At 37.6% G+C, this 24304-nt stretch overlaps 1 protein-coding gene across 5 annotated transcripts in view; it reads right to left on the minus strand.

Annotated features, from left to right (window-relative positions):
- The window catches only part of JAKMIP2 (janus kinase and microtubule interacting protein 2), a 202414-nt gene that overhangs the window by 49272 nt on the left and 128838 nt on the right, over positions 1 to 24304 (minus strand). For 4 of the 5 annotated variants that reach the window (XM_017872477.1, XM_017872460.1, XM_017872443.1 and 1 more), the window contains 9 exons: positions 15398 to 15607; positions 13430 to 13528; positions 9917 to 10063; positions 9124 to 9264; positions 6589 to 6645; positions 5552 to 5671; positions 4475 to 4603; positions 1807 to 1890; positions 1064 to 1126 (listed from right to left, as the gene is read on the minus strand). In XM_017872477.1, the coding sequence (XP_017727966.1) occupies positions 1064 to 1126; positions 1807 to 1890; positions 4475 to 4603; positions 5552 to 5671; positions 6589 to 6645; positions 9124 to 9264; positions 9917 to 10063; positions 13430 to 13528; positions 15398 to 15607 (1050 nt within the window). The remainder of the gene's footprint in view (positions 1 to 1063; positions 1127 to 1806; positions 1891 to 4474; positions 4604 to 5551; positions 5672 to 6588; positions 6646 to 9123; positions 9265 to 9916; positions 10064 to 13429; positions 13529 to 15397; positions 15608 to 24304) is intronic. The other variant, XM_017872469.1, reaches the window with a different exon arrangement.

The raw sequence follows: 24304 nt of genomic DNA on the forward strand, positions 1-24304 counted from the left end.
ATATATATATATATATATAGTAATCTTTCACTAGATTTGTAGAAGGTAAATATCAAAGGAAAAGCCACCTTTGAATTGAAAATGTATTATGTTTAATTGCCTCTATGTTCAGATAACCAAAATTAATTACATCTATTCAAGCCTAAACCATGTTTCTGTTTCTTAATTTGTTGAGTAATTTCCTGGAATACTGTTTTATGTTTTGAAAACAGTATTCATCTAAAAAAAAATCTTTCCTTAAAAAAAAGAAAGACTCAAGGTTAATAAAAAGACTAAAAGTGAGAATCTAAGCCTATGCTAGGTTTCAGCATGGTCTTGGAGTCATACTCTGTCACTTCTTCACACAAAATAACAAATTCTATTCATAGAGGTTTATTTGTTTGCTTGTTTTGTTTTGGTTTTTGTGTTTTTTTTGAGATAGAGTTTTGCTCTTGTTGCCTGGGCTGGAGTGCAATGGCGCAATCTTGGTTCACTGCAACCTCTGCCTCTCAGGTTCAAACGATTCTCCTGACTCAGCCTCCCAAGTATCTGGGATTACAGGCATGCGCCACCATGTCTGGTTAATTTTTTGTATGTAGCAGAGACAGGGTTTTACCATGTTGGCCAGGCTGGTCTCGAACACCTGACCTCAAGTGATCCACCCACCTCGGCCTCCCAAAGTGCTGGGATTACAGGCGTGAACCACTGTGCCCGGCCCTCATAGAGGTTTTGTTGTAGATAAACAACCATACAAGATGTGCATGTGCGTGTGTGTGTGTGTATATATATATGTACAGTATATATACAGTATACATGTATATATGGTTAGCAAATCAGGAGGTTTCAGGGATCACATCCTTTCAAGTCTGCACAATGCCCAGCGCAGAGCCATGCACACGTGCCACTTCACTGATGGTGATGGCGGTGACAGGGATGCGATTGAGCACGCAGCCGAAGACAGAGCAGCGCCGAAAAAGCCTCCCCTTCCCCTGGCCCCTGTGCCACTCCTGAGAGCACCCCCTGCTGCTCCTGGATCTCTCATGATTTTCTCCTTTGCCCCGCTAGGGTGTTGTGCCCAACATACCTTTTCTAAAAGCTCCTGGTTTCTCTTAATGAAAAGTTGTTTATCTTCTACCCAGTGTGAATCCTGTTTGACAAAGAATATCGCGCAGTCAGCATTTCAGAGTGGCATGAAAGAGCCTGTGTTGTCAAACCACTTTGCCAGAGCTGCCTTCTACCCACCCTGTTTGTTTGCCTGCCAAAGACTGGTAAGTAGAACCCACCCCTGCCAGCTCCTTCAAAGACACTGGGGCCAAAGTTGCTGGGAAAATTTAACCCCCTTTTCATCATCACTCCCTATTTCTACCTTTTCCAGTTTGAATAATCCAGGACCAGCCTTCTGGGGACTCAGAAGTGACCACAAAGGCAAAAAGTGAAAAGGGTCAGAATGCACACAGGCTAGATACATATGGATGGAAAACATTAAAATGCAGAACCATAAATGTAGCATAGAGGCAAAGAACACAGCTGGAGGGGTGGGTCTTGGTCTTAGCAGCTTAAGACAACTCTAGGCTATTTGTACAGGGTTCCTCTTCCTCTGGCATTCTTTCTCTTGCCCAACCTCATTCACTGTTGTGGCTGGGTTCATACTCTGGCCAGAAAAACACCAGGGACAGAAGTACAGAGTTGAACATTCTAACGCAGTTTCAGAAAGATCACTGTGGAGAGCCAAGCTGTGTCCTGGTTGCGGCCCATGCACAGGTGAGCTAGAGAAAGGTCAGATTGAATTGTCTGCATCTGCAGAAGAGCTAGCAACCAAATGCCTACCTGCCCTTTCTGAGCCAGAGTCGCTTCCAGGTCTTCAATTTTTGCTTTATACCTTAGCACCTCTGCTTGAAGCTGTTCTTGAGCCTGGTGAAATAAAAATTCCACAACTCAGCAAGTAAAATGGTTATTCAATATCTTTCTTGACTAGAACTCAACAAGTAAGAGAAAGAGAGAGAGGAAAAAAAGAAGAATTTTCTATGACAAAAGAATCTTTCTGATCTAAATTCTTGTTTAAAACTCCCTGTAGCATTCTTTATTTTCAGGTTAATATTCACTCTTTAGCTTGGCATTCAAGAACTCCCATTATATTTCCAATATTTTCCTACTACTCACCAACCTAGAGTCAAACCCTTACCTGCTGACATAATTCTTGTTTCCTAAATATGCCTTGTAACTCTCCACTCTTCTCTTTATTTGAATGATCTCCCTTTCACAAAAGCCTTGTTCCATTTTGCTTCCCCAAATTCTTTCGATTCTTTTTTTTTTTTTTTTTTTTTTTTGAGACAGAGTCTCACTCTGTTGCCCAGGCTGGAATGCAGTGGCATGATCTCAACTCACTGCAACCTCTGCTTCCCGGGTTCAAGCAATTCTCCCGCCTCAGCCTCCCAAGTAGCTGGGATTACAGGCACCTGCCACCACACCTAGCTAATTTTTGTATTTGTAGTAGAGATGGGATTTCACTGTGTTGGCCTGGCTGGTCTTGAACTCCTGACCTCAGAAGATCTGTCCGCCTCTACCTCCCAAAGTGAACCCGGCCTTTCCATTCTTCCAGAGCAAACTTTGTGCCTAAATTTAAGTCCCCAAATCAATTTCTCTGTGTCTCTCTCTCTATATCATATTTTGTGTGTCTGTGTGTATAAGTAGTTTTGAATACTAATCTTGTATGGAGCAACCTTGTTGTCCTATGTGATTTAGCCTAGTAATTTGTTTCCTGCCTGTAAACCCATTTTTGTTGTTGTTTTACAATATGGATAGGTTTTTTAGTACAAGGTTGAATAAAAACAGCAATGATAGCTATCTTTATTCACTGTGAGGAGAATAATTCTTTTGATTATTAAATATTACATTTACCTTTATCAGGCCCCCAAAATAATTAATTTTACTAAGATTTATTTTAACTGTGAATTGATGTTGACTGTAACCTATTTTTTCTTGGATCTAATTTTATCTTTTTTCAATGATGCTTTCATCTGTATTATTTTTTATTTTCCAGTCTCTTTAAATTTACTCTCTTGTTCTTTTCTAACATCCTTGTTTCTTTTGGATGATTTTCTCAGAATGGTAAGTTTTCCTGACTTTAATGGCCAGAGATAACGCTAAACCTTTATTTAGATAGAAGAATTAAGTGAAACAGGGAGGAATCTCCAAAAAATAAAAGAAGGAGTCTCCTTTTTTTTTTTAGAGGAATCTCCAAAAAATGAAAATAAAATAATATGCTATTATTTTAACTCCTCAATCCATGTTGGTAAGAACACTTAAACACAAATATTATAGCACTGGGGCATATACATGACAGTCTACAGGCACATTCCTTTGTAATGATTGCTTGCCTGTTCTAAATCTGTTTTTAAAAAACCTGCATATTTACTTATATATGTGTGTATGCATGCTACTGTTTAAAAATGTGTAACTGTTGTATCTACCCTTTCCCACTGAAAAACAGTAGTTCTACAAAACTCCTCAGTGCATTGTAGACCCTCCAGAAAGAAAGTAGGATGAAATCACTGGGTGGTCTGGGTGGTCATGCCCCCTTTTGGCTCAAGTAAATTTACCTAGGAGGCAACTATAGCCTGGTGATTATGACTGTGAAGTCACAAGGCTAGGAAATCTAGGTAAACCTAAGTAAATAATTTAACTTCGCTAAGCTACATTTAACTTCTACTAAGCTATTATTTCCTCTTCTGTAGAAAGAGTATAATAATCATATCTAGCTCCTAGGGTTGTTTTAGGATTAAATAGATAATGTGTGCAAAGTGTTCAGCACAATGCCTGGAACACAGCAAGCACTCAATAAATATTAAGAAATAGTATAGTGCATGTCTATCTTTTATTTTTGTTGAAATAGGCTCATGAGAGGCGATTATGATATAAAGGAAAGAACATTTGACCCAGTAAGACTCAAGTTGTAATATCAGCTTTGCCATTTACTATTTGTGTGATTTTGGGCAATTCAATTAACCTCTCTGAGTATCAAATTTCTCTTTTATAAAATATCTGCCTTAGGGGGCTGTCCCAAGGGTCAAATGAGATATTGTCTGTGAAAATTCTGGTAAGCTGTCAAAAGTAAATGCTGTGCACTTATTAACGAAGAGAAGACACTGGCTCACTATAGGTTTCGAAAGATAAAAAAGTTCTTTTTCTAAGCAAGAAACTAAAAAATGGCTTAACAAAATCCAATATTGTCTAGCTTTGAAAATGTATGTTTTCAAACAGCAAGAACAAGAACTATGTACTCAACTATCTTTAAAAGAACAAAAGCATTGATCTAAGCTGGTTCTAATGTTTCTAGATTCAAGGTTTGTTGACATAAAAGCTATAACAATTCAAAAGCTGCAGACGAGAGAAAAGTACAGGGAAAGCTGTCCTATTGATATTTTTATGTCCAGGGTACTTTTATGCTGTGATTGCTGCACGCTAATTCAGTACACTGTCACAGATACACACTAACCTTGGCTTCTCGTTCAGCGTCAATGATGCCTCCTGTCTGCTCCTGTAGGAGGGCATATGCTCTTTGGAGGGCCTGATATTCTTTTGTTAATTGTCGAAATCTTAGTTCAGATTCTTCAGCTGCTAAACTCTTGAGGTTAAGAAAAAAGCCCCAAAAGAATTGTGTTATGTTCAAGTCGCGTGTTCAATGTGAAATATTAACATTTGCCCACTTTTTACAAGAAGTAAAATGTTGTTTAACAGTCTATTTGATTTTGTTTTTAGCTCTGAAGTGCATATATGGGCACAAATACTGTAATATTTTCAAGATGGACACTGCAGAAATATGTAAATATTTATTTTAGTAAAAGAAGCATTTAGCATTTGATAGATTTCTCATTGTTAATCATTTGGGCTTAGAATGCAGTCAATTTTGGATCCAAATAAGAAAAAATCATATCCAGATTTTGGACCTGAATTTGAGGAAATGATATCCTAGAATTTTACTCTTATTTCTTTTCAGTATGTTCATCTCCAACAACTTGTGTTTTTCCCCCGGATAAATCATAAAAGCTATTTTATTGCTTCACATCTTAAACTTCAGGACATAACATAATCAACACGGAATTTTGGGAAAAAATGCAGATTGCGGTGTTTCACTCCCAAGATCCCGAATCAGGCATTGCATGGTAGGGTCCCCGAATTTTCATTGTAACTGAGGCCTCTAGATCATTCTGATGAGGGTGGCCCACAGAGCACACTTCACTCAACAGTCTCTCAGACCACATCCAAAAGCCTGCTAAGGCCTCTTGGGTTCCTACCTTCCCTAGATAAAGAATTTTGGAAAGTAACTTTTATTTTGAAAGAAGTCTTCCAATGAGAGAGCTGAACTAGAGAGAAATTTCTAAAAGATTTACCTGCTATAAGTGAAGCTATTTTTCAAGAGATAACAAAGTAACGGCCTCAAAATTGGTTACTGTTATGGGACCACTTTGTGCTGTTTATATAAAGGAGATGAAAAGTGAAATGCTTTCTCTCCCCCTTAAATAAAATATTTGGTGACAATATCACCCAAGGCTAGAGAAGTAGAAACGCTTACTTCATCCAAGTCATCATCAGGAGTAGCTGGTGTTCTGTCTGTTCTAAATGAGGCCATGGATGATGTCTCTGAATCCATAGAGTCCTCATCATAGCCAATAAAAGGGTCTAAAACAGGCCTCTACATGGAGGGAAAATACATATTTACTGACACAGCTAACAGTAGGGAAAGTTGAATGTTAAAATACTGTCAACTGGCATACATGTAAGTGAATATAGAAGACATGGATCCTCTATGCTTCTTTGTTGAAATAAAAACATTAGGCATGAGCCCAGTAGTTCCAATAAGTGTTTCTTCCATATTATTTCACTTCTGACATCTTAAGAAAATTCATTAATATTTAGCTTTTTTCATAGAAACACTGAAGCCTCTTTTATATTACATTTTATATCATGATGAGCAAATGTGGTTTACTCTTTCCTGTATTTAAACTATGACCAAAGGACTTTGAAAACTTAGATATCTATGTGATAGAGATGATCAAATCTTAAGTCTTGTCATCCAAGTCCACATTAAAAACAAACAGTATACTTGGTAAAAAAACAAAATTAAAAATCAAATAGACAAACTGAATAACAAAACTTTGTGGATCATGAGAGGCTATAGAGATACTGGTGGATTGGGAGCATTGTTATCAGTAATATTGTCTGAATGAATAATAAAAATATATTAATTGTCATAAACTGGGCATCAGACTCTCATACTATTCAGTAGGAGACATCAAAATCATGTACATTTCTTGAATATGACTCTCCAACTCGTCAGGTAATCCTTTCTACATGAAACCTAGGGGCATCTCCATTTACAGAAAGTCATATTAAAGCAAACCCTTTCAGGTTAAAATTTACAACAGAATCATTTTTAGACTTCGAAGAAATGTCAACAGGAAAGATTTTCTTCTAGCAAATAAAGCCCATGGTTTGCTGCGACAGTTCGGGAACACCTGGTTCATCACACCCTTGCAGGAAGATGCCATGCCAAGCCTCATCTCTCTGGCTGCCTGTGGCAAATGCCTGATAACTTCGATTTCTTATTACCTTAATTGGCTTGGAACTTCTTCTATGCTTTCTTCTACGGATGAGCTTTTCTCGGTCCTGGAAAACAGTTGAAATATCCAGAATTGGTAGATGTTTCTTTATAGTTTTTTGCAAAGATAGAGTGTTTTTACCCATAAGGCGTTAAATTTGGAATAGAATAAGACTTTGTTTTTTAAATTTTGGCAACTTTTGGGATTGATACTTAAATATATTCAAAATAAGAATCTTCTACAACTATTCTTGATGATTTATGTGGAACAAGGAGCCTCATGATCAGAAAGTGGACTGTGTTCCTAATCAGAATTCTTTGTTTTATACTTGAACATCAAGTAGCTATGAAAATAGTTACTTATCATGTACTTATCATGTACATTTCTTGAATATGACTCTCCAACTTGTCAGGTAATCCTTTCTACATCAAACCTAGGGGCATCTCCATTTAGAGAAAGTCATATTAAAGCAAACTCTTTCAGGTTAAAATTTACAACAGAATCATTTTTAGACTTCGAAGAAATGTACAGTACTGTACATTTAGTACTTTAGTACAGTACTTTAGTTCTGTACTTTAGTCCTAGATCCAAAATTACTTTAAATTTGTGTTAAATATATAAATCACAATAAAGTAAAATTGTATTCTTTTCATTTATTCATTTGAAATGCATAGAAAGCTGTCTTTGGCCTATTTTTGGATCCTTGTTCTCACCTGCAGTCCCTGAAAATAGGACAGGGAACAGAGTCGCTAGTGGGTTGGAGTCATTTAGTGTTTCTGTTTCGTTTTCAGTTTTTAAAAAATTTTCTGGGAATCTCAAAGAATGCCTAGAAATATTGATCAATTTCATGATTTATTGTTGCTGTGAATGGAGAGATCCTGGGAATCTGGGGTTTATTCACTAAGCACTCCATGTGTTTACTGTAAAAATTTAAACTAGATAGAGTGTCTTTTGGAAAGTCTGATGAGTATTCCTAAATAGCCCAAAATTCTATTTAAAAAAATGTACAGCTTAATCTCAGGATACTCAAAGCCAGGCAAATTCCTAGGCTCATGAATCTGTAAAATGTATGAGTTATTAGGATGTGAAAATGAAATGAGGAAAACAGGGAGACCACGCTTAATAAGTAATCTGGTTTAAGCCAGATGTGTTCAGGCTTTTTAATTTTTTCACCTTTGCAGCCTCTATATATGAGACTTTTACAATTTACATATTATTGTGACAGTTAATATTGAGTGTCAATTTGATTGGATTGAAGGATACAAAGTATTGTTCCTGGGTGTGTCTATGTGGGTGTTGCCAAAGGAGGTTAACATTTGAGTCAGTGGACTGGGAAAGGTAGACTCACCCTCAATCTGGGTGGGCACAATCTAATCAGCTGCTATCAGAGCCAGAATAAAAGCAGGCAGAAGCACGTGAAAAGACTAGACTGGTTTAGTCTCCCAGCCTACATCTTTCTCCTGATTCTTCCTGCCCTGGAACATTAGACTCCAAGTTCTTCAGCTTTGGGACTTGGACTGGCTTCCTTGCTCCTCAGCTTGCAGATGACCTATCGTGGGACCTCACCTTGCGATCGTGTGTGCCAATACTCCTTAATAAACTCCCCATTATATAGACATCTATCCTATTAGTTCTGTCCCTCTAGAGAACCCTAATACAATTATATATTTAAATTACCCTCCTAATCTAGTGTATTCATTATAACATATAGTCAACATAGATAGAAATTTTTAAAAGGATGAATCAGAAGTAATTATAAACAGAAGCTATAACCTTTCTTTCTCTCAGTGGCAGTGAATCGCTTTTCTCACCCCACTCTGGAGACTATTGCCTAACTCCCTCCCTGCTATTCAAGTCTTTAGATCTAGACTTGGTCCTGAAGTGAGAGCAACCAATGATGTCATTCACAGAACAAACATGGAGAGGCAAAGAAGAAAACCCAAAGGCATCTAGAGGTCTCAGTGCATCCTTACTAGTAACACATAACTCAGTCAAACTCTGACGGAAGTAATAACTGCTCTACTCACTCAGCAGGTACTGAAGTAATGATCAGAAAATCTGGGCTGAAATTTTAGCTCTGTTATGTAATCATTTTGTTGCTGTTTATCCAATACATATTTCTTAAACTGTAACTATGTGCTAGATACTGAATTGAGACCTGGGAAACAAGATGTAAATGTGATGTTGTTAGCATAGACAACATATTAAATCTCTGAGCCTCAGGATCCTGCTACTGGAAGGCAATTACAAGACACACCCAACCTACCTACAAACTTATACAACAACGCATTTAAAAGTTCTTTTAATGTGTTTTGCTGTTATTATTTGTGCTACAAAAGTGGTTAACGAAGGATTATAATGTAAAAGGTGTAAAGCAGTTGAACAATATAAAATATTGGAATACAGGCTCTAGAACAAAATTACATATTGAACATATGAACTTGGGCCTCTGGGGTTAATCTAAAATTAACTGCTTTCAGTGTACATTTTGTTGGCTACTTGTCCTTGGGAACAACTTAGGGTTTACAGATTGATTGACACGTACCCTTGTGAGCTCATCAATTATGTTCTGTTGCTCAATGACCTGAAGTTTTAGAAACTCTGTTTCTTGTTCTTCATTAGCTTGGTCGAGGTCGTTCAGAGATTTTAATTTCTTCAGGGGTGGATGGGATGTTATTTTTTCTCTCTGGATAGGAAAAGAAGAAAGTACAGGTGGAGACTTTAAAAACCTCCAACTTTGGTTGTTAACATAAAATATCTGTAGAAAGTTTATGAGGCTCCAGCTAAATTTGGAAATTGCCCAGCCTGAATACACACACACCAACTAAATCCTCAAGCACATTTTATCTGCAATAATAAGTCATTATCATTGGGGATTATCTGAAGATCTCTATAGATGTTTTGAAAGTCTATTAAGGAGTACATTAGCATTTCACTTGTCCATATATAACACAAGTAATGGTATCTATTTCCCAACTATCATGCACGATCTTAGAAGACAAGTGTGCCTGGGGTATAGGTCTGTAAATAGCATGTTAGTGAAGTCATGGAAGGTTTCTGTGGCTAAGTTATGTCAAAGCTTTCCTTATCCATTTCCGAGCTTTTGGAAGGCGTGCAAATTCCTGGAAGCACTCCTACAATTTTGCAAATATAGAAACCTCATAAAACTCAGAGCCAGCAACCTTCTCTTGCTTTCTTCGTTAAGGCTTCCTTGCTTACATAAGGAAAAATCCAAATAGCATTGCATTTTTAAAATAAGCTGAGAAATGGCAATAAGTCAGGTCATTAGGGTAATATAATCAAGGAAGCTGCAGTTTTGCAGAGTCTGTGATACACACCATTTCTGAATTTTCCTTGGTAACGGCTTTTAGTTTTTCTTCCATGCGCTGCAAGGACACCATCAGTTCATCGTTTCTCTTGGCGAGGCACTTGTTCCTTTCCAGGAGAGGTTTACATTGCTTTTCAGTTTCCCGCACGCGTTTTAACTGGGAAGAAATAAGTGAAGATTTGTGTCTTGTGTTTGGGGACATGGGGCAGGGGAGTAAAGGGGTGGGAGTGAAAGCACCTCTGCAGCCAGTGTTGTCTGCTTCACTATGTGGCTCAGGACTGACCACTGACATTTCAATCCTGCAACAGACTGATTGCTTTCTTTTCAGTTTTCTCTAATGGCTTTTCATCACAGCCTTCATGACCTCCTATCAATCCACTGTCTTAAGGAAAGTACTGAAGAGACTGGTTTTGGAAATGCTCGGGAGGACTTGCTCTCCCTATTTTCTTTCGCTGCCCTCACCTGTTACTCCACCGTGCTCAGCTGCAATCCCTGCACCTGGAATGACCTCCATTCACTCAGAGATAAAAAGGAGCTCACCCAGACCACACGGTCACTAAGTAATGCGACCAGGACCTGAATCCAAGCCTGGTTATCGCCAAAGGTCGTTCTTTCAGAGACCTTGTGGAAATCTCCTGCCTCGCACTATGGTTGTTAGTTTAAAAGAAATTTTATTGAGGAAAAAACCACACATAAGTTTGAAACTCTATGGATGTTTGTGTAAGGATATCGAATTCTCCCCAAGCTTAGTAAAGTATGATTGTATTGTTATCCACCCATAATTAAGAGTGAGCATATGCTCATTTGCTTGGTCTAAAGCAGGGTTTCTCAGTCTTAGCATCCGTGACATTTTGAGCCAGATGTTTTTTTTTGATGTGAGGTGTCCTGTGCATTGGAGGATGTTTAGCAGCATCCCTGGCCTCTGCTTGCTAGATGCCAGTAACACTCTGCTAATTGTGACTATCAAAAACGTCAGATATTGTCAAGATCGCCTGTAGTTGGGAACCACTGGTCTAAGTTTATGAAAATTGTTTTGAGGCAATTGTTAATAGTCCTCCTCTTTACTCTTAAAACTCTCCTTTTTGTATATTTCATGATTATCCTATACATAATAGATTTTCATTTTCAGCTTCTCATCATTAGCTTATTCTTTTCTTACTAATGATTCTGAATGTGAATATGTATTGGGAGAAGAGCAAGGAAAAAAGGGGGCTGTATCAGAAATATTTGAGAAGACTTTTAAAAGTACTCACTCCGTTCTTGAGCGTCTAAGATTTTGGGAAGTGCTGAGGTAGAAGATTTAGCTAATTATGAATATTTGTAAAATCTCATCTTATGATTCTTAAGCAGCACTTCCACAAATCCATCTCAATCTCAATTTAAGAACTCCTTTTCATATTAAATGCCAAAACTGGATTCATTTTTATAAATAATCTGACTTAGTCCTGAAGCATTAATGCCTTAGTCCTTAGTGCCTGAAGCATTAATATTAAATATTGTATACATATAAGGAAAATAAGTTATTCTACTAGGTTCACTTTTTTAACCTGTCTCTTCTGAAGGCCAATTATGTGAGTTTTAAATATTTACATATACTTATTAATACTATTCATAGAAATTCAGATATGCACACAGAAAATATCTATAATTCTATCACATCATACATCAATAACCATAGTCCCACAATACCAAACAGAATGTTCCTTTTAAGATACACCTTAACTAAAACAGAAAGGTTGAAAAACAGTGTGTGCTTGTGTGTTTATATATGTATGTGTAAATATGTATGTATATATGTATGTTTATATAGTCATAAATACATATATACACACACACGTATATTCATGCTAACACTAAAACAAAAATCTGATACAGTTCAACTAATAACAATGACTTTAAGCCAAGAAGTATTACCAGAGGGAAAAAAATACACAATGATTAAAGGGTCAATATACACAAAAAATATAATAAATGTTAATTTATATTCACCTAGTAACCTAATTTTTAATATATTATATATTATAAATATGTATTATTGTTCTACATATATATAAAGTAAAACTGAATGAACTCAGGAGGATATAGACAAATCTATTGGGAAAACAAGCAGACAAAAATATCAGTAAGAATTGAGACAATTTTAAACAAGATTATTAACAAACTTCAATCAAACTGCAACTGATAATTACAGAGTATGCCTCCTTTTCATGTAAACATGTAACATTTCTAAAATTGACTATATGCTGAGGTCATAAAGCAAATCTCAAAAAATTTTGAAGGAATGAAATATACAAAGTACATTCTCTGACTGTAGTAGAATTAAGGTAGAAATTGATACCAGAGAGATAACTAAAAAAATCTCTAAATGTTTTGAAAGTAAGCCATATACTTTTGGTGACCCATATGTCAAAGGAAACATTACATGACATTAGAACAATTTTTGAATGAAATAACGATATACTAAATGAAAGCAAGGCTTAGAGGGTCAATTACAGCCTAAAATGCATGTATTTGAAAAAAAGGAAAGGCTGAAAATAACTTTTATATTAACAACTCTATTAAAAACAAAAATGTAAGCCATAGAACAAGATATTTTAAATGCAAATGTACCACAAATGATGATAAAAAAAAAATCCTAATAGTAACTAAAACAGTAAAGGCAGCATAACAGAAAATGGGCAAAAGGCTAAGGGCAAATTGTATATGAAAGGCTAGTAAATATTTGAAAAGTTAACCTACCTTCTTAATAATGAGGAAAATTAAAACCATAATATAAGGTATAAGAGTATGCCCTACATCCACCAACATGACTAACAATTATCTTTGTATGTTGGCAAAGATATGGAGAAACTACCACTTTCATTCATTATTGGTGGGAGTTGTGACAACTTACTGTTTGGTAGTAACTATTGATGCTGACTACAACCATACTCTAACTAACATCCAGTAATTCTACTCCTCTGTATATTCCACCAGAAATGGGCCTATTTTTTCACAAACAACATGTAGAAGCACTATTCTTCTCAAAACAGCTCAGAAGTTTTAAGAAACAACATACATGTCCATTAACAATAACAGGGATAAGTATATTGTGATATATTATTTGAATGCTACAGAGAAATGAAAATGAATTCTCCATGCAACACAATGGATAAATCTCACAAACAAAGCTGCGTAAAAGAAGCAGAAGAAGTCAGACAAAAAGGAGAAAAGATTGTATGATTTCATTTACAAAAAATTTTAAATGGTGATAGACATCTACGGTGATGGAAGTCAGAGTAGTGGTAAGTTTAATAGGATGCTGATTGGGAGGGGTCACAAGAAGCGGGGGTGTGAGATGCTGGTATTCTTCCATTTATTCATCTGGATGGTGGTTTTTTGAGTGTGCCACTTTGTGAATATCTATTGAATGGTATCTTTACTATTTGAACACTTTACTATGGTACATACCTATAACATAGTATGTAATTCTGTAACATAATGCTTAACAACAACAACAATAAAAATTTTTAGTATATCTCACCAGTTCATTTCGTTCATCTCCAAGCAAGGTATTCCTGTCTTCTAATTTTCTTATAGTGGCATTCAATTCAGCTATTCTCTTTTGATTTCTTCGCAAATCCTACAAAGAAAAATTAAAATGGGATTTCTTCAACAACACTTTTCACAAAGTTTGGGAATATCACTTATTATTCATAAAAGTAATAGGCTCAGTTCTCTTATCTGGCTCCCGAAGACAAAATAAAATCTTCTCTTATCCAAAGAGTAAATATTTACCCTTTTATAACTCTCAATATTCACCACTTGGGTTGACTACCACGCTAGGTTGTAATTGCAAATGAATTCCATGTGGCAGATACTCCCTGGAGCCAGGACTCAGGGGAGGGAGAGTGTAGAAGATTGGATCAACTTATCAGAGCTGTGTCCTATGAGACCAAGGTCATGCTGTGATTACATAAGGTTCAAAGGGCATCCCTTGTGTCATAGCCACACATTGCTTCCCACAGCTTAGATAGTTGTCTTGCTATTACCATTAGCCACAGAGGGGAGAGATTAGGAGGTAGGGATGAATGTTGTCAATTTCTTCATACTCCTGAAGAAAAAGGTCAAAGTGAGAAAATGGTGTATTACCTTCATGTATAAAGGGCAATAGTTTATAGGATAGACCTCGCTAGTATATTCTGCCCAGTGCAACTGGCTTCTCCACTGGCAGAATGGCTATGAATTACCTTACACAGGGCACTCGTGTCTTAATTTCATGTTTTAGAATTATATAGGACTCTTATTATCATATGCTAACAATTATATGATCATCTTACATTTTGATGATGTGTACTGTTGACAAAGTAGTTTCGAACACGTTATATTCCTACATTCATAATACCCTAAAGGATTCAGCAGAACAGGTAAGATTCAGGTAGGTAATAACTCCTTTAAGGTCTTGTGGCTAATGTCAAAAGATCATTAACTAATATGTATTAAGTGCTATGTGCCAGACACCATGCTCAACATTTTACATATTATCTCTTCTAATCTTTAGACCAGACTTATGAGGTACTACGATAGCTTCTATTTTACAGATGAGGAAACTGAATGGTGAAGTGGTTTGCCTAAGGACACACAGTAAATGGCAGATTTGGGATTTGAACCAAAGAGTCTGACTCTAGAGCCCATTCTCTTGACAATTATTCTATATTGTGGGTACCTGTTAGCGTCAGAACTAAAACTTACAGAAACTGCTAAATCCTACATAAGTACTATTTCCACCATTTACTAAGATTATATACATATATATGTGTATATATATATACTTATTCTGAATATCAATTCATAAATTATTCATTACTTACTTCTAAGTAGTACTTTGGAACCCACCTCTGTTCCTAAATAATACATTTCCATCATTAGAGCAGCTAAATAATTGGAAAGGTATAAGAGTTATAGCCAACTGCATATAAGCCCATTTCTATTGCTGCACTTCTGAAAATAATTTCTCATATAAAATGATGAAAACCCATGGAAATAAGTGGTAAGTTCTATCAGACAATAGGTCTTCAGATGAAGATTATAAATGGTTTTGTCTTTTATGAAGTTATACATTTTGACCCCTGTAAACGACAATCACCTTTATCAATTTCCAACCCAATTGTTCACAAAAGGGAAAATTACCAGTGTAGGCAAGAGGCAAAATATTTTCATCTAATTTATGTTTCTCATAATAGACTTAAGTTCGGATAGGTATTCCCTGGCTAGAAAAATTCTAGGAAGGATTTAAAGAAATCTGTCTCATGTGATCTGCTAATGTACCGCAGACCACTTAGTCGTCTATGAGTTTAGAAAACCCTGTTCCCAAGATACTAGCTGATTTTATAGTAGGAGGTAGATTGATTTCTTTGTAGTAAACAAGAAAAGAGCTTAAGTAAAAGGTAAAACTTGGGAGCTAAATAAAAGATGACTTATGTGTTCTTAACTTCAAGTAGAAAGGACTTACAGGACTGCTGCAGTGTTCGGAACCATCACCTGCCCTTCCTGGAATTTCTCGTTTTGGGCTGCTCATGTTGCACTCAGCCTCCTTGACCAGAAACAGTTGTTCGTCCAAAGCCTCCTTCTGAAGTTGAAGTTTCTGTACATAGCCTGTCTGGGTCTCCAGTTCCTTTTCCAGGGAAAAGATGATCCTGTCCTTGGCTTTTATTTCATCCATCTGAATTAAATGAGACCCAGGACATTTTATTTAACAATGCTGTAAAGAAATACATTTTTACAATGGTATGAGTTTAACTTTTTTCATCTGATTGATACAGAAAAAAATCATGGATATGACAAGTGTATTGGTTTCATGAGTAAGATGAGGCAGCACTGTGTAGTGGAGAAGTATCCTGGGTTAACCAGGTGTCAAGGAGAGTAACTTTTTTCTCTCTAGTAAATCCTGTGAAGATGTTTTGATTCAATATATTGTTTGAAATAGTCTCGGTTAATTAGATATGCAAAGGAGAGTCTAACTTTAAAATGGCCATTAATTTTAATAAAGATGAACACTAAATATTCCATATAACGTTTCCTAGGACATTTTTTGACATCACTTCTTCTTTAGGCAAATGGGTATTCAAATTCAATCAAAATAGCTGTTGCTGCTGTTAATAGCTTGTCATTTGTAACTGAAGAAACTTCAGACTTCCCAGTGGCCTAGTCATTTTCCAAGACTAACATGCTTGCATTCAGGTGATGGATTTGGAGGGAGGTCCTTCCACGGTTCATGTGTTGTATCTCTTTATATTCTCACTTGTATTTCAGAGCAGCCAGTTCTTAGCAACCATTTTACCATTACTATGAGAAAATCATGGTTGGGATTAACAGGAATAGAAAATATCTGGCAATATTAACCACTATTATTTTCCCTCCCACAGGTGTGGGATATATTTATTGATCCCAATATGCATTTCTGCTAAGCCTGGGCATGGCCTCAGAAGGATTTCTCTACTAAAGGCTATAGGCATTCAATACCAATTGATTTGAGTTCTCTTGGAATGAAACCTTTTTGCCATCCTAGGATGAGAGCTAATGAAGTGAATGTCTATAAACAATTTTTAAAGAGAGCATAGCCATTGGGTGAAACCTTTCTTCTCATTTCACTATATTCTGTGCGTACATTCAAAATGGAGATAAGGAAAAGATATTTAATACAAACAACATTATGCTGTTTTGCTTTTTCTGAAAGTGTCTCCTTATGCAAAACAAATAATTTTGTATAAATTTTTCTTTGCTGTGTGCTCTTAGGCCACAAAGTATATTTGTAATAGAAATGGTGTTCCAGTCACATATTTTCCACATTTAAATATCTGTGAGCTATTGCTTTCGAGTCACATGCTTAAATTTTAGGTCAATTTTGAAAGAACTTTGGGCTAAATTCTGCATGATACTGTAATATCATCTGATAACTGGGTAAGAATTCAACCGGGAATAATAGCATTATTGTTATTGTTAACTGGGAATAATAGCATTGTCTTTGGTTTCTGTCTCCTTGTAGAAGACTTGAGACCAGTGTTTTTCTTAACTGAGAAGCGTGTTCATTTGTCAGACTTGTCATCTGGAGCATTACTTTTATTTGCAGGTTAACGTAGCTCTAGTTACTTTTTATGAGTTAACATAGCTCTAGTTGATTTTTATGTACTCACCTTGCTAAACTTGTTGAGAAATCATTCCATTACTGCCCACATTCAGCCTCATCATCACCATCGTCATAGCTGAAATTTATTGATCTTTCACTATATTCAGGGTACTATACTCAGAGCTTAATATACCTTATTTTATAACAATCCTATTCAGTAGGTTCAGTCGTCATCATTTTACAGGTGATGAGTGAGGACCTGAAAGCTTAAAAACTTGGTCATAGTCATATGGCTAGTAAGTTGTGAAGCCTTACTTTTAATGGAATCATCTAACCATAGAGCCCATTCTGTTAGGTACTATGCTGTACTGGCTTTAAGATTATTCATATACTTTAAGCATTTCCCAAAGTGGTTTCCTGTGGGATATATATTAATTAGTATTGAGAAAGCTTTATTGCATTGTGGTTATGAGCATGGACTCTGATCTCAAAATACTGAAAATCAACCAAAGCCCAACTTAGATGGGAAAGGGAATACACCAGAATTCTCTGTGGAAATATTCTAGACAGGACAACTGCCATTTCTCTCCCTTCCAGTTCCAAAAATGGAGCTCGGGGTAGAGGTACTCACAGAGCAAAAAGAAGGAAAAAATGAAGATGAGTATATCTGGGTTATCGAAAAAGTTTCCTATGTTATTCTGTGTTCATGCAGTTTGTGAACTACTCATCAGGTGGCTCAAATTTTACTTTTTTTAATTTTAATTTTACTTTAAGTTCTGGGATACATGTACAAAATGTACAGGTTTGTTACATAGGTATACATGTGCCATCGTGACTTGCTGTACCTATCAACTGGTCCTCTAGGTTTTAAGCCCCGCATACATTAGGTATTTGTCCTAATGCTCGCCGTCCCCTTCCCTCCACCACCTGACAGGCCCCCGTGTGTGTTGTTCCCCTCCCCGTGTCCATGTGTTCCAACTGTTCAACTCCCACTTAAAAGCGAGAACATGCAGTATTTGGTTTTCTGTTGCTGTGTTAGTTTGCTGAGGATGATGGCTTCCAGCTTCATTCATGTCCCTGCAAAGGACATGAACTCATTCTTTTTTTTATGGCTACATAGTATTCCATGGTATATATGTACCACATTTTCTTTATTCAGTCTATATCACTGATGGGCATTTGGGTTGGTTCCATGTTTTTGCTATTGTAAATAATGCTGCAATAAACATACATATACATGTGTCTTTTAGTAGAATGATTTATATTCCTTTGGATGTATACCCAGTAATGGGATTGCTGGGTCAAAAGGTATTTCTGATTGTAGATCCCCGAGGAATCACCACCCTGTCCTCAACAATGGTTGAACCAATCTACATTCCCATCAACAGTGCAAAAAGTGTTCCTCTTTCTCCACAGCCTCACCAGCATCTACTGTTTCTTGACTTTTTAATAATTGCCATTCTGACTGGTGTTGGATGGTATCTAATTGTGGTTTTGATTTGCATTTCTCAAATAATCAGAGATAATGAGCTTTTTGTTTGTTTGTTTCTTGGCTACATAAATGTCTTATTTTGAGAAGTGTCTATTCATACACTTTGCCCACTTTTTGGTGGGGTTGTTTGCTTTTTCTTGTAAATTTGTTTAAGTTCCTTATAGATTCTGGATATTAGACCTTTGTCAGAAGGGTAGATTGCAAAATGTTCTCCCATTCTATAGGTTGTCTGTTCACTCTGATGCAAGTCTCTTTTGCTGTGCAGAAGCTCTTTAGTTTAAATAGATCCTATTTGTCAATTTTGCCAATTGTTGCAATTACTTTTGGTGTTTTCATCATGAAGTCTTTGCCCATGCCTATGTCCTGAATGGTACTGCCTAGGTTTACTTTTAAGGTTTGTATGGTTTGGGGTTTTACATTTAAGTCTTTAAGCCATCTTGAGTTGATTTTTGTATAAGGTGTAATGAAGGGGTCCAGTTTCAGTTTTCTGCATATGTCTAGCCAGTTTTCCCAGCACCATGTATTAAGTAGGGAATCCTTTCCTCACTGCTTGTTTTTGTCAGGTTTGTCGAAGATCAGGTGGTTGTAGACGTGTGGTGTTATTTCTGAGGCCTTTCTTCTGTTCCATTGGTCTATATATCTGTTTTGGTACCAGTACTATCTTGTTTTAGTTACTGTAGCCTTGTAGTAGAGTTTGAAGTCAGGTAGTGTGATGCCTCCAGCTCTGTTCTTTTTACTTATGATTGTCTTGGCTATACAGGCTCTTTTTGGTTCCATATGAAATTTAAAGTACTTTTTTTTTTTTTTTTTTTTTTTTAAATTCTGTGAAGAGTGTCAATGATAGTTTGATGGGAATAGTGTTGATCTATACATTACTTTGGGCACTATGGACATTTTCATGATGATGATTCTTCCTATCCATGAGGATGGAATGTTTTTCCACTTGTTTGTGTCCTCTCTTATTTCCTTGAGCAATGGTTTGTGGTTCTCCTTGAAGATGTCCTTCATGTACCTTGTAAGCTGTATTGCTAGGTATTTTATTCTCTTTGTAGCAACTGTGAATGGGAGTTTATTCAGGATTCGGCTCTCTGCTTGTCTATTGTTGGTGTATAGGAATGTTTGTGATTTTTGCACATTGATTTTTGTATCCTGAGACTTTGCTGAAGTTGCTTATCAGCTTAAGGAGTTTTGGGCTGAGATGATGGGGATTTCTAAATATAGAATCACGTCATCTGCAAACAGAGATAATTTGACTTCTTCTCTTCCTATTTGAATACGCTTGATTTCTTTCTCTTGCCCGATTACCCTGGTCAGAGCTTCCAATACTATGTTGACTAGGAGTGGTGAGAGAGGGTATCCTTATCTTGTGCTGGTTTTCAAAGGGAATGTTTCCAGCTTTTGTCCATTCAGTATGATATTGGCTATGGGTTTGTCATAAATAGCTCTTATTATTTTGAGGTTTGTTCCATCAGTATCTAGTTTATTGAAAATTTTTAACATGAAGGGATGTCAAATTTTATTGAAGGCCCTTTCTGCATCTATTGAGATAATCATGTAGTTTTAGTCAGTGGTTTACATTTATTGGATGGATTACATTTATTGATTTGCATATGTTGAACCAGCCTTGCATCCCAGGGATGAAGCTGACTTGATCCTGGTGGATAAGCTTTTTGATGTGCTGCTGGATTTGGTTTGTCAGTATTTTACTGAGAATTTTCACATCGATGTTCATCAGGGATATTGGCCTAAAATTTTCTTTATTTGTTGTCTCTGCTAGGTTTTGGTATCAGGATGATGCTGGCCCCATAAAATGAGTTAGGGAGGAGTCCCTCCTTTTAAATTGTTTGGAATAGTTTCAGAAGGAATGGTACCAGCTCCTCCTTGTACTTCTGGTAGAATTTGGCTGTGAATCTGTCTGGTCCTGGGCTTTTTTTGTTGGTAGGCTATTAATTACTGCCTCTATTTCAGAACTTGTTATTGGTCTATTCAGGGATTCGACTTCTTCCTGGTTTAGTCTTGGGAGGGTGTATGTGTCCAGGAATTTATCCATTTCTTCTAGATTTTCTAGTTTATTTGTGTAGAGGCGTTCATAGTATTCTCTGACGGTAGTTTGTACTTCTATGGGGTTAGTGGTGATAGCTCCTTTATAATTTTTTATTGTGTCTATTTGGCATGCTCTTTTCTTCTTTATTAGTCTAGTTAGTGGTCTGTTTTGTTAATTTTTTCAAAAAACCAGCTCCTGGATTCACTGATTTTTTCAAGGGTTTTTTTTGTGTCTTTATCTCCTTCAGTTCTGCTCTGATCTTAGTTATTTCTTGTCTTCTGCTAGCTTTTGTATTTGTTTGCCCTTTCTTCTCTAGTTCTTTTAATTGTGATGTTAGGGTGTTGATTTTAGAGCCTTCCATCTTTCTGATGTGGGAATTTAGTGCTACAAATTTCCTTCTAAATACTGCTTTAGTTGTGCCCCAGAGATTATGGTACATTGTCTGTTTGTTCTCATTGTTTTCAAAGAACTTCTTGATTTCTGCCTTAATTTTGTTATTTACCCAGTAGTCATTCAGGAGCAGGTTGTTTGATTTCCATGTAGTTGTGTGGATTTGAATAAGTTTCTTAATCCTGAGTTCTAATTTGTTTGCACTGTGGTCTGAGAGACTGTGTGTTGTGATTTCAGTTCTTTTGCATTTGCCGAGGAGTGTTTTACTTCCAATTATGTGGTTGACTTTAGAATAAGTGCGGCATGAGAAGAATGTGTATTATGTTGAATGTTGACCTGGAATAGAGAGTTCTGTTATACTAGGCACACTTGATCCAGAGCTGAGTTCAAAGTCCTGAACACTCTTGTTATTTTTCTATCTCATTGATCTGTCTAATATGGACAGTGGGGTGTTAAAGTCTCCCACTATTATTGTGTAGGAGTCTAAGTCTCTTTGTAGATCTCTAAGAACTTGTTTTATGAATCTGGGTGCTCCTGTATTGGGTGCATATATATTTAGGTTAGTTAGCTCTTGTTGAATTGATCCTTTTACCATTATGTAATGCCCTTCTTTGTCTTTTTGATCTTTGTTGGTTTAAAGTCTGTTTTATCAGAGGCTAGGACTGCAACCCCTGTTTTTTTTTTTTTTTTTTTTTTGCTTCCCATTTGCTTGGTAAATTTTCCTCCATCCTTTTATTTTAAGCTTACGTGTGTCTTTGCATGTGAGATGGGTCTCCTGAATACAGCACGCCGATGGGTCTTGAATTTTTATCCAATTTGCCAGCCCGTGTCTTTTAATTGGGGCATTTAGCCCATTTACATTTAAGGTTAATATTGTTATGTGTGAATTTGATCCTGTCATTATGATGCTAGCTGGTTATTTTGCACACTAGTTGATGCAGTTTCTTCATAGTGTCATTGGTCTTTATATTTTGGTGTGTTTTTGCAGTGGCAAGTACTGGTTTTTTCTTTCCATATTTAGTGCCTCCTTCAGGAGCTCTTGCAAAGCTGGCCTGGTGGTGATAAAATATTTGCTTGTCTGGAAATGATTTCATTTCTCCTTCACTTATGAAGCTTAGTTTGGCTGGATATGAAATTCTGGGTTGAAAATTATTTTCTTTAAGAATGTTGACTATTGGCCCCTACTCTCTTCTGGCTTGTAGGGTTTCTGCTGAGAGATCTGCTGGTCGTCTGATGGGCTTCCTTTGTAGGTGACCTGGCCTTTCCCCTTGGCTGCCCTTAACATTGTTTCTTTCATTTTAACCTTGGAGACTCTAATGATTATGTGTCTTGGGGTTGATCTTCCCAAGGAGGATCTTAGTGGTGTTCTCTGTATTTCCTGAATTTGAATGTTGGCCTGTCTTGCTAGGTTGGAGAAGTTCTACTGGATAATATCCTCAAGTGTGTTTTCCAACTTGGTTCCATTCTCCCCATCTCTTTCAGGTACTGCAGTCAATTGTGGGTTCAGTCTTTTAACATAGTCCCGTATTTCTTGGAGGCTTTGTTCATTCCTTTTTTTTTCTCTAATCTTGTCTGCATACCTTATTTCAGCAGATGGTTTTCAAACTCTGACATTCTTTCTTCTGCTTGGTCAATTTGGCTATCCATACTTGTGTATGCTTCACGAAGTTCTTGTGCTGTGTTCTTCACCTCCATCAGGTCATTTATGTTTCTCTCTAAACTGGTTATTCTAGTTAGCAGTTCCTGTAACCTTTTATCAAGGTTCTTAGCTTCCTTGCATTGGGTTAGAACATGCTCCTTTAGCTCACAGGTATTTGTTATTTACTGACCTTCTGAAATTTACTTCTGTCAACTTGTCCATCTCATCCTCCATCCAGTTCTGTGCCTTTGCTGGACAGTTGTTGTGATCATTTGGAGGAGAAGAGGCATTCTGGCTTTTGGAATTTTCAGTGTTTTTGCACTGTTTTTTTCTCATCTTTGTGGATTTCTCTACCTTTGATCTTTGAGGCTGATGACATTTGGATGGGGTTTTTGTGGGAGGGTCTTTTGTTGATGTTGTTGTTGCTTTTTTAGTTTTGTTTGTTGTTATTTGTTTTTCTTCAAACAGGCCTTTCTTCTGTAGGTCTGCTGGAGTTTGCTGGAGGTCCACTCCAGACCCTTACTGCCTACGTACCACCAGTGGAGAGACTGCAGAACAGCCAAGATTGCTGCCTGCTCCTTCCTCTGGAAGTTTCATCTTAGAGGGGGACTGGCCTGATGCCAGCCAGAGCTCTCCTGTATGAGGTGTCTGTCGGCCCCTGCTGGGAGGTCTCTCCCAGTCAGGAGGCACAGGGCTCAGGAGCCCACTTGAGGAGGCAGTCTGTCCCTTAGCAGAGCTGGTGTGCTGTGCTGGGAGAACCTCCCCTATTAGGATCAGCCACTCTCTTCAGAGCTGGCGGGCAGGAAAGATTAAATCCGCTGAAGCTGCTACCACAGCCGCCCTTCCCCTCAAGTGCTGTGCTCCAGGGAGATGACAGTCCTGTCTGTAAGCCCCTGAATGGAGCTGCTGGATTTCCTGCAGACAGACCTTAACTACTGGGGAGGACTCTAGAGAAGCAGTCTGGCCACAGCCCCTCTGGTGAATTCCACCCAATCCAAAAAAACTCTCAGTCTCGTTACCACTGTCAGGGGAAAACTGCCAACTAAAGCCACAGTAATGATGGTCACTCCTCCCCCGACCAAACTCGATCATCCCAGGCCGACTCTAGACTGCTGTGCTGGCAGTGAGAATTTCAAGCCAGTGGTTCTTAGCTTGCTGGGTTCCATGGGAACATGGGAGTGGGACTGGGACCCGCTGTGTGAGACTGCTTGGCTCCCTGGCTTCAGTCCCCTTTCCAGGAGATTGGATGGTGGTCCTGACTCATTGGAGTTCCAGGCGCCGCTGGAGTATGAAAAAAAGAAAATCCTGCAGCTCAGTGCCTGCTCAAACAGCTGCCCAGATTTGTGCTTGAAACCCAGGGCCCTGGTGGTGTAGGCTCATGAGGGAATGTGCTGATCCGTGGATCGCAAATATCCATGGGAAAAGCGTAGTACCTTGGGCAGGTAGCACAGTCTCTCACTGCTTCCCTTTGCTGGGGGAAGGAGGTCCCCTGGCTGCATGCACTTCCAACATGAAGCGACGCCCCACCCTGCTTCTGCTCATTCTCTGTGGGTCGCACCCACTGCCAAACCAGTCCCAGTGAGATGAACTGGGTACCTCGATTGGAAAAACAGAAATAACCTGCCTTCTGTGTTGGTCTCGCTGGGAGCTGCAGACCTGAGCTGTTTCTATCCGGCCATCTTGGCCTCTTCCCTTCACGTTGCTATTAAGAGGGATTTCATGCCTACT

This window comes from Rhinopithecus bieti, unplaced genomic scaffold, assembly GCF_001698545.2.
Source record: "Rhinopithecus bieti isolate Rb0 unplaced genomic scaffold, ASM169854v2 scaffold_757, whole genome shotgun sequence".
In the NCBI taxonomy this organism is placed as follows: domain Eukaryota; kingdom Metazoa; phylum Chordata; class Mammalia; order Primates; family Cercopithecidae; genus Rhinopithecus; species Rhinopithecus bieti.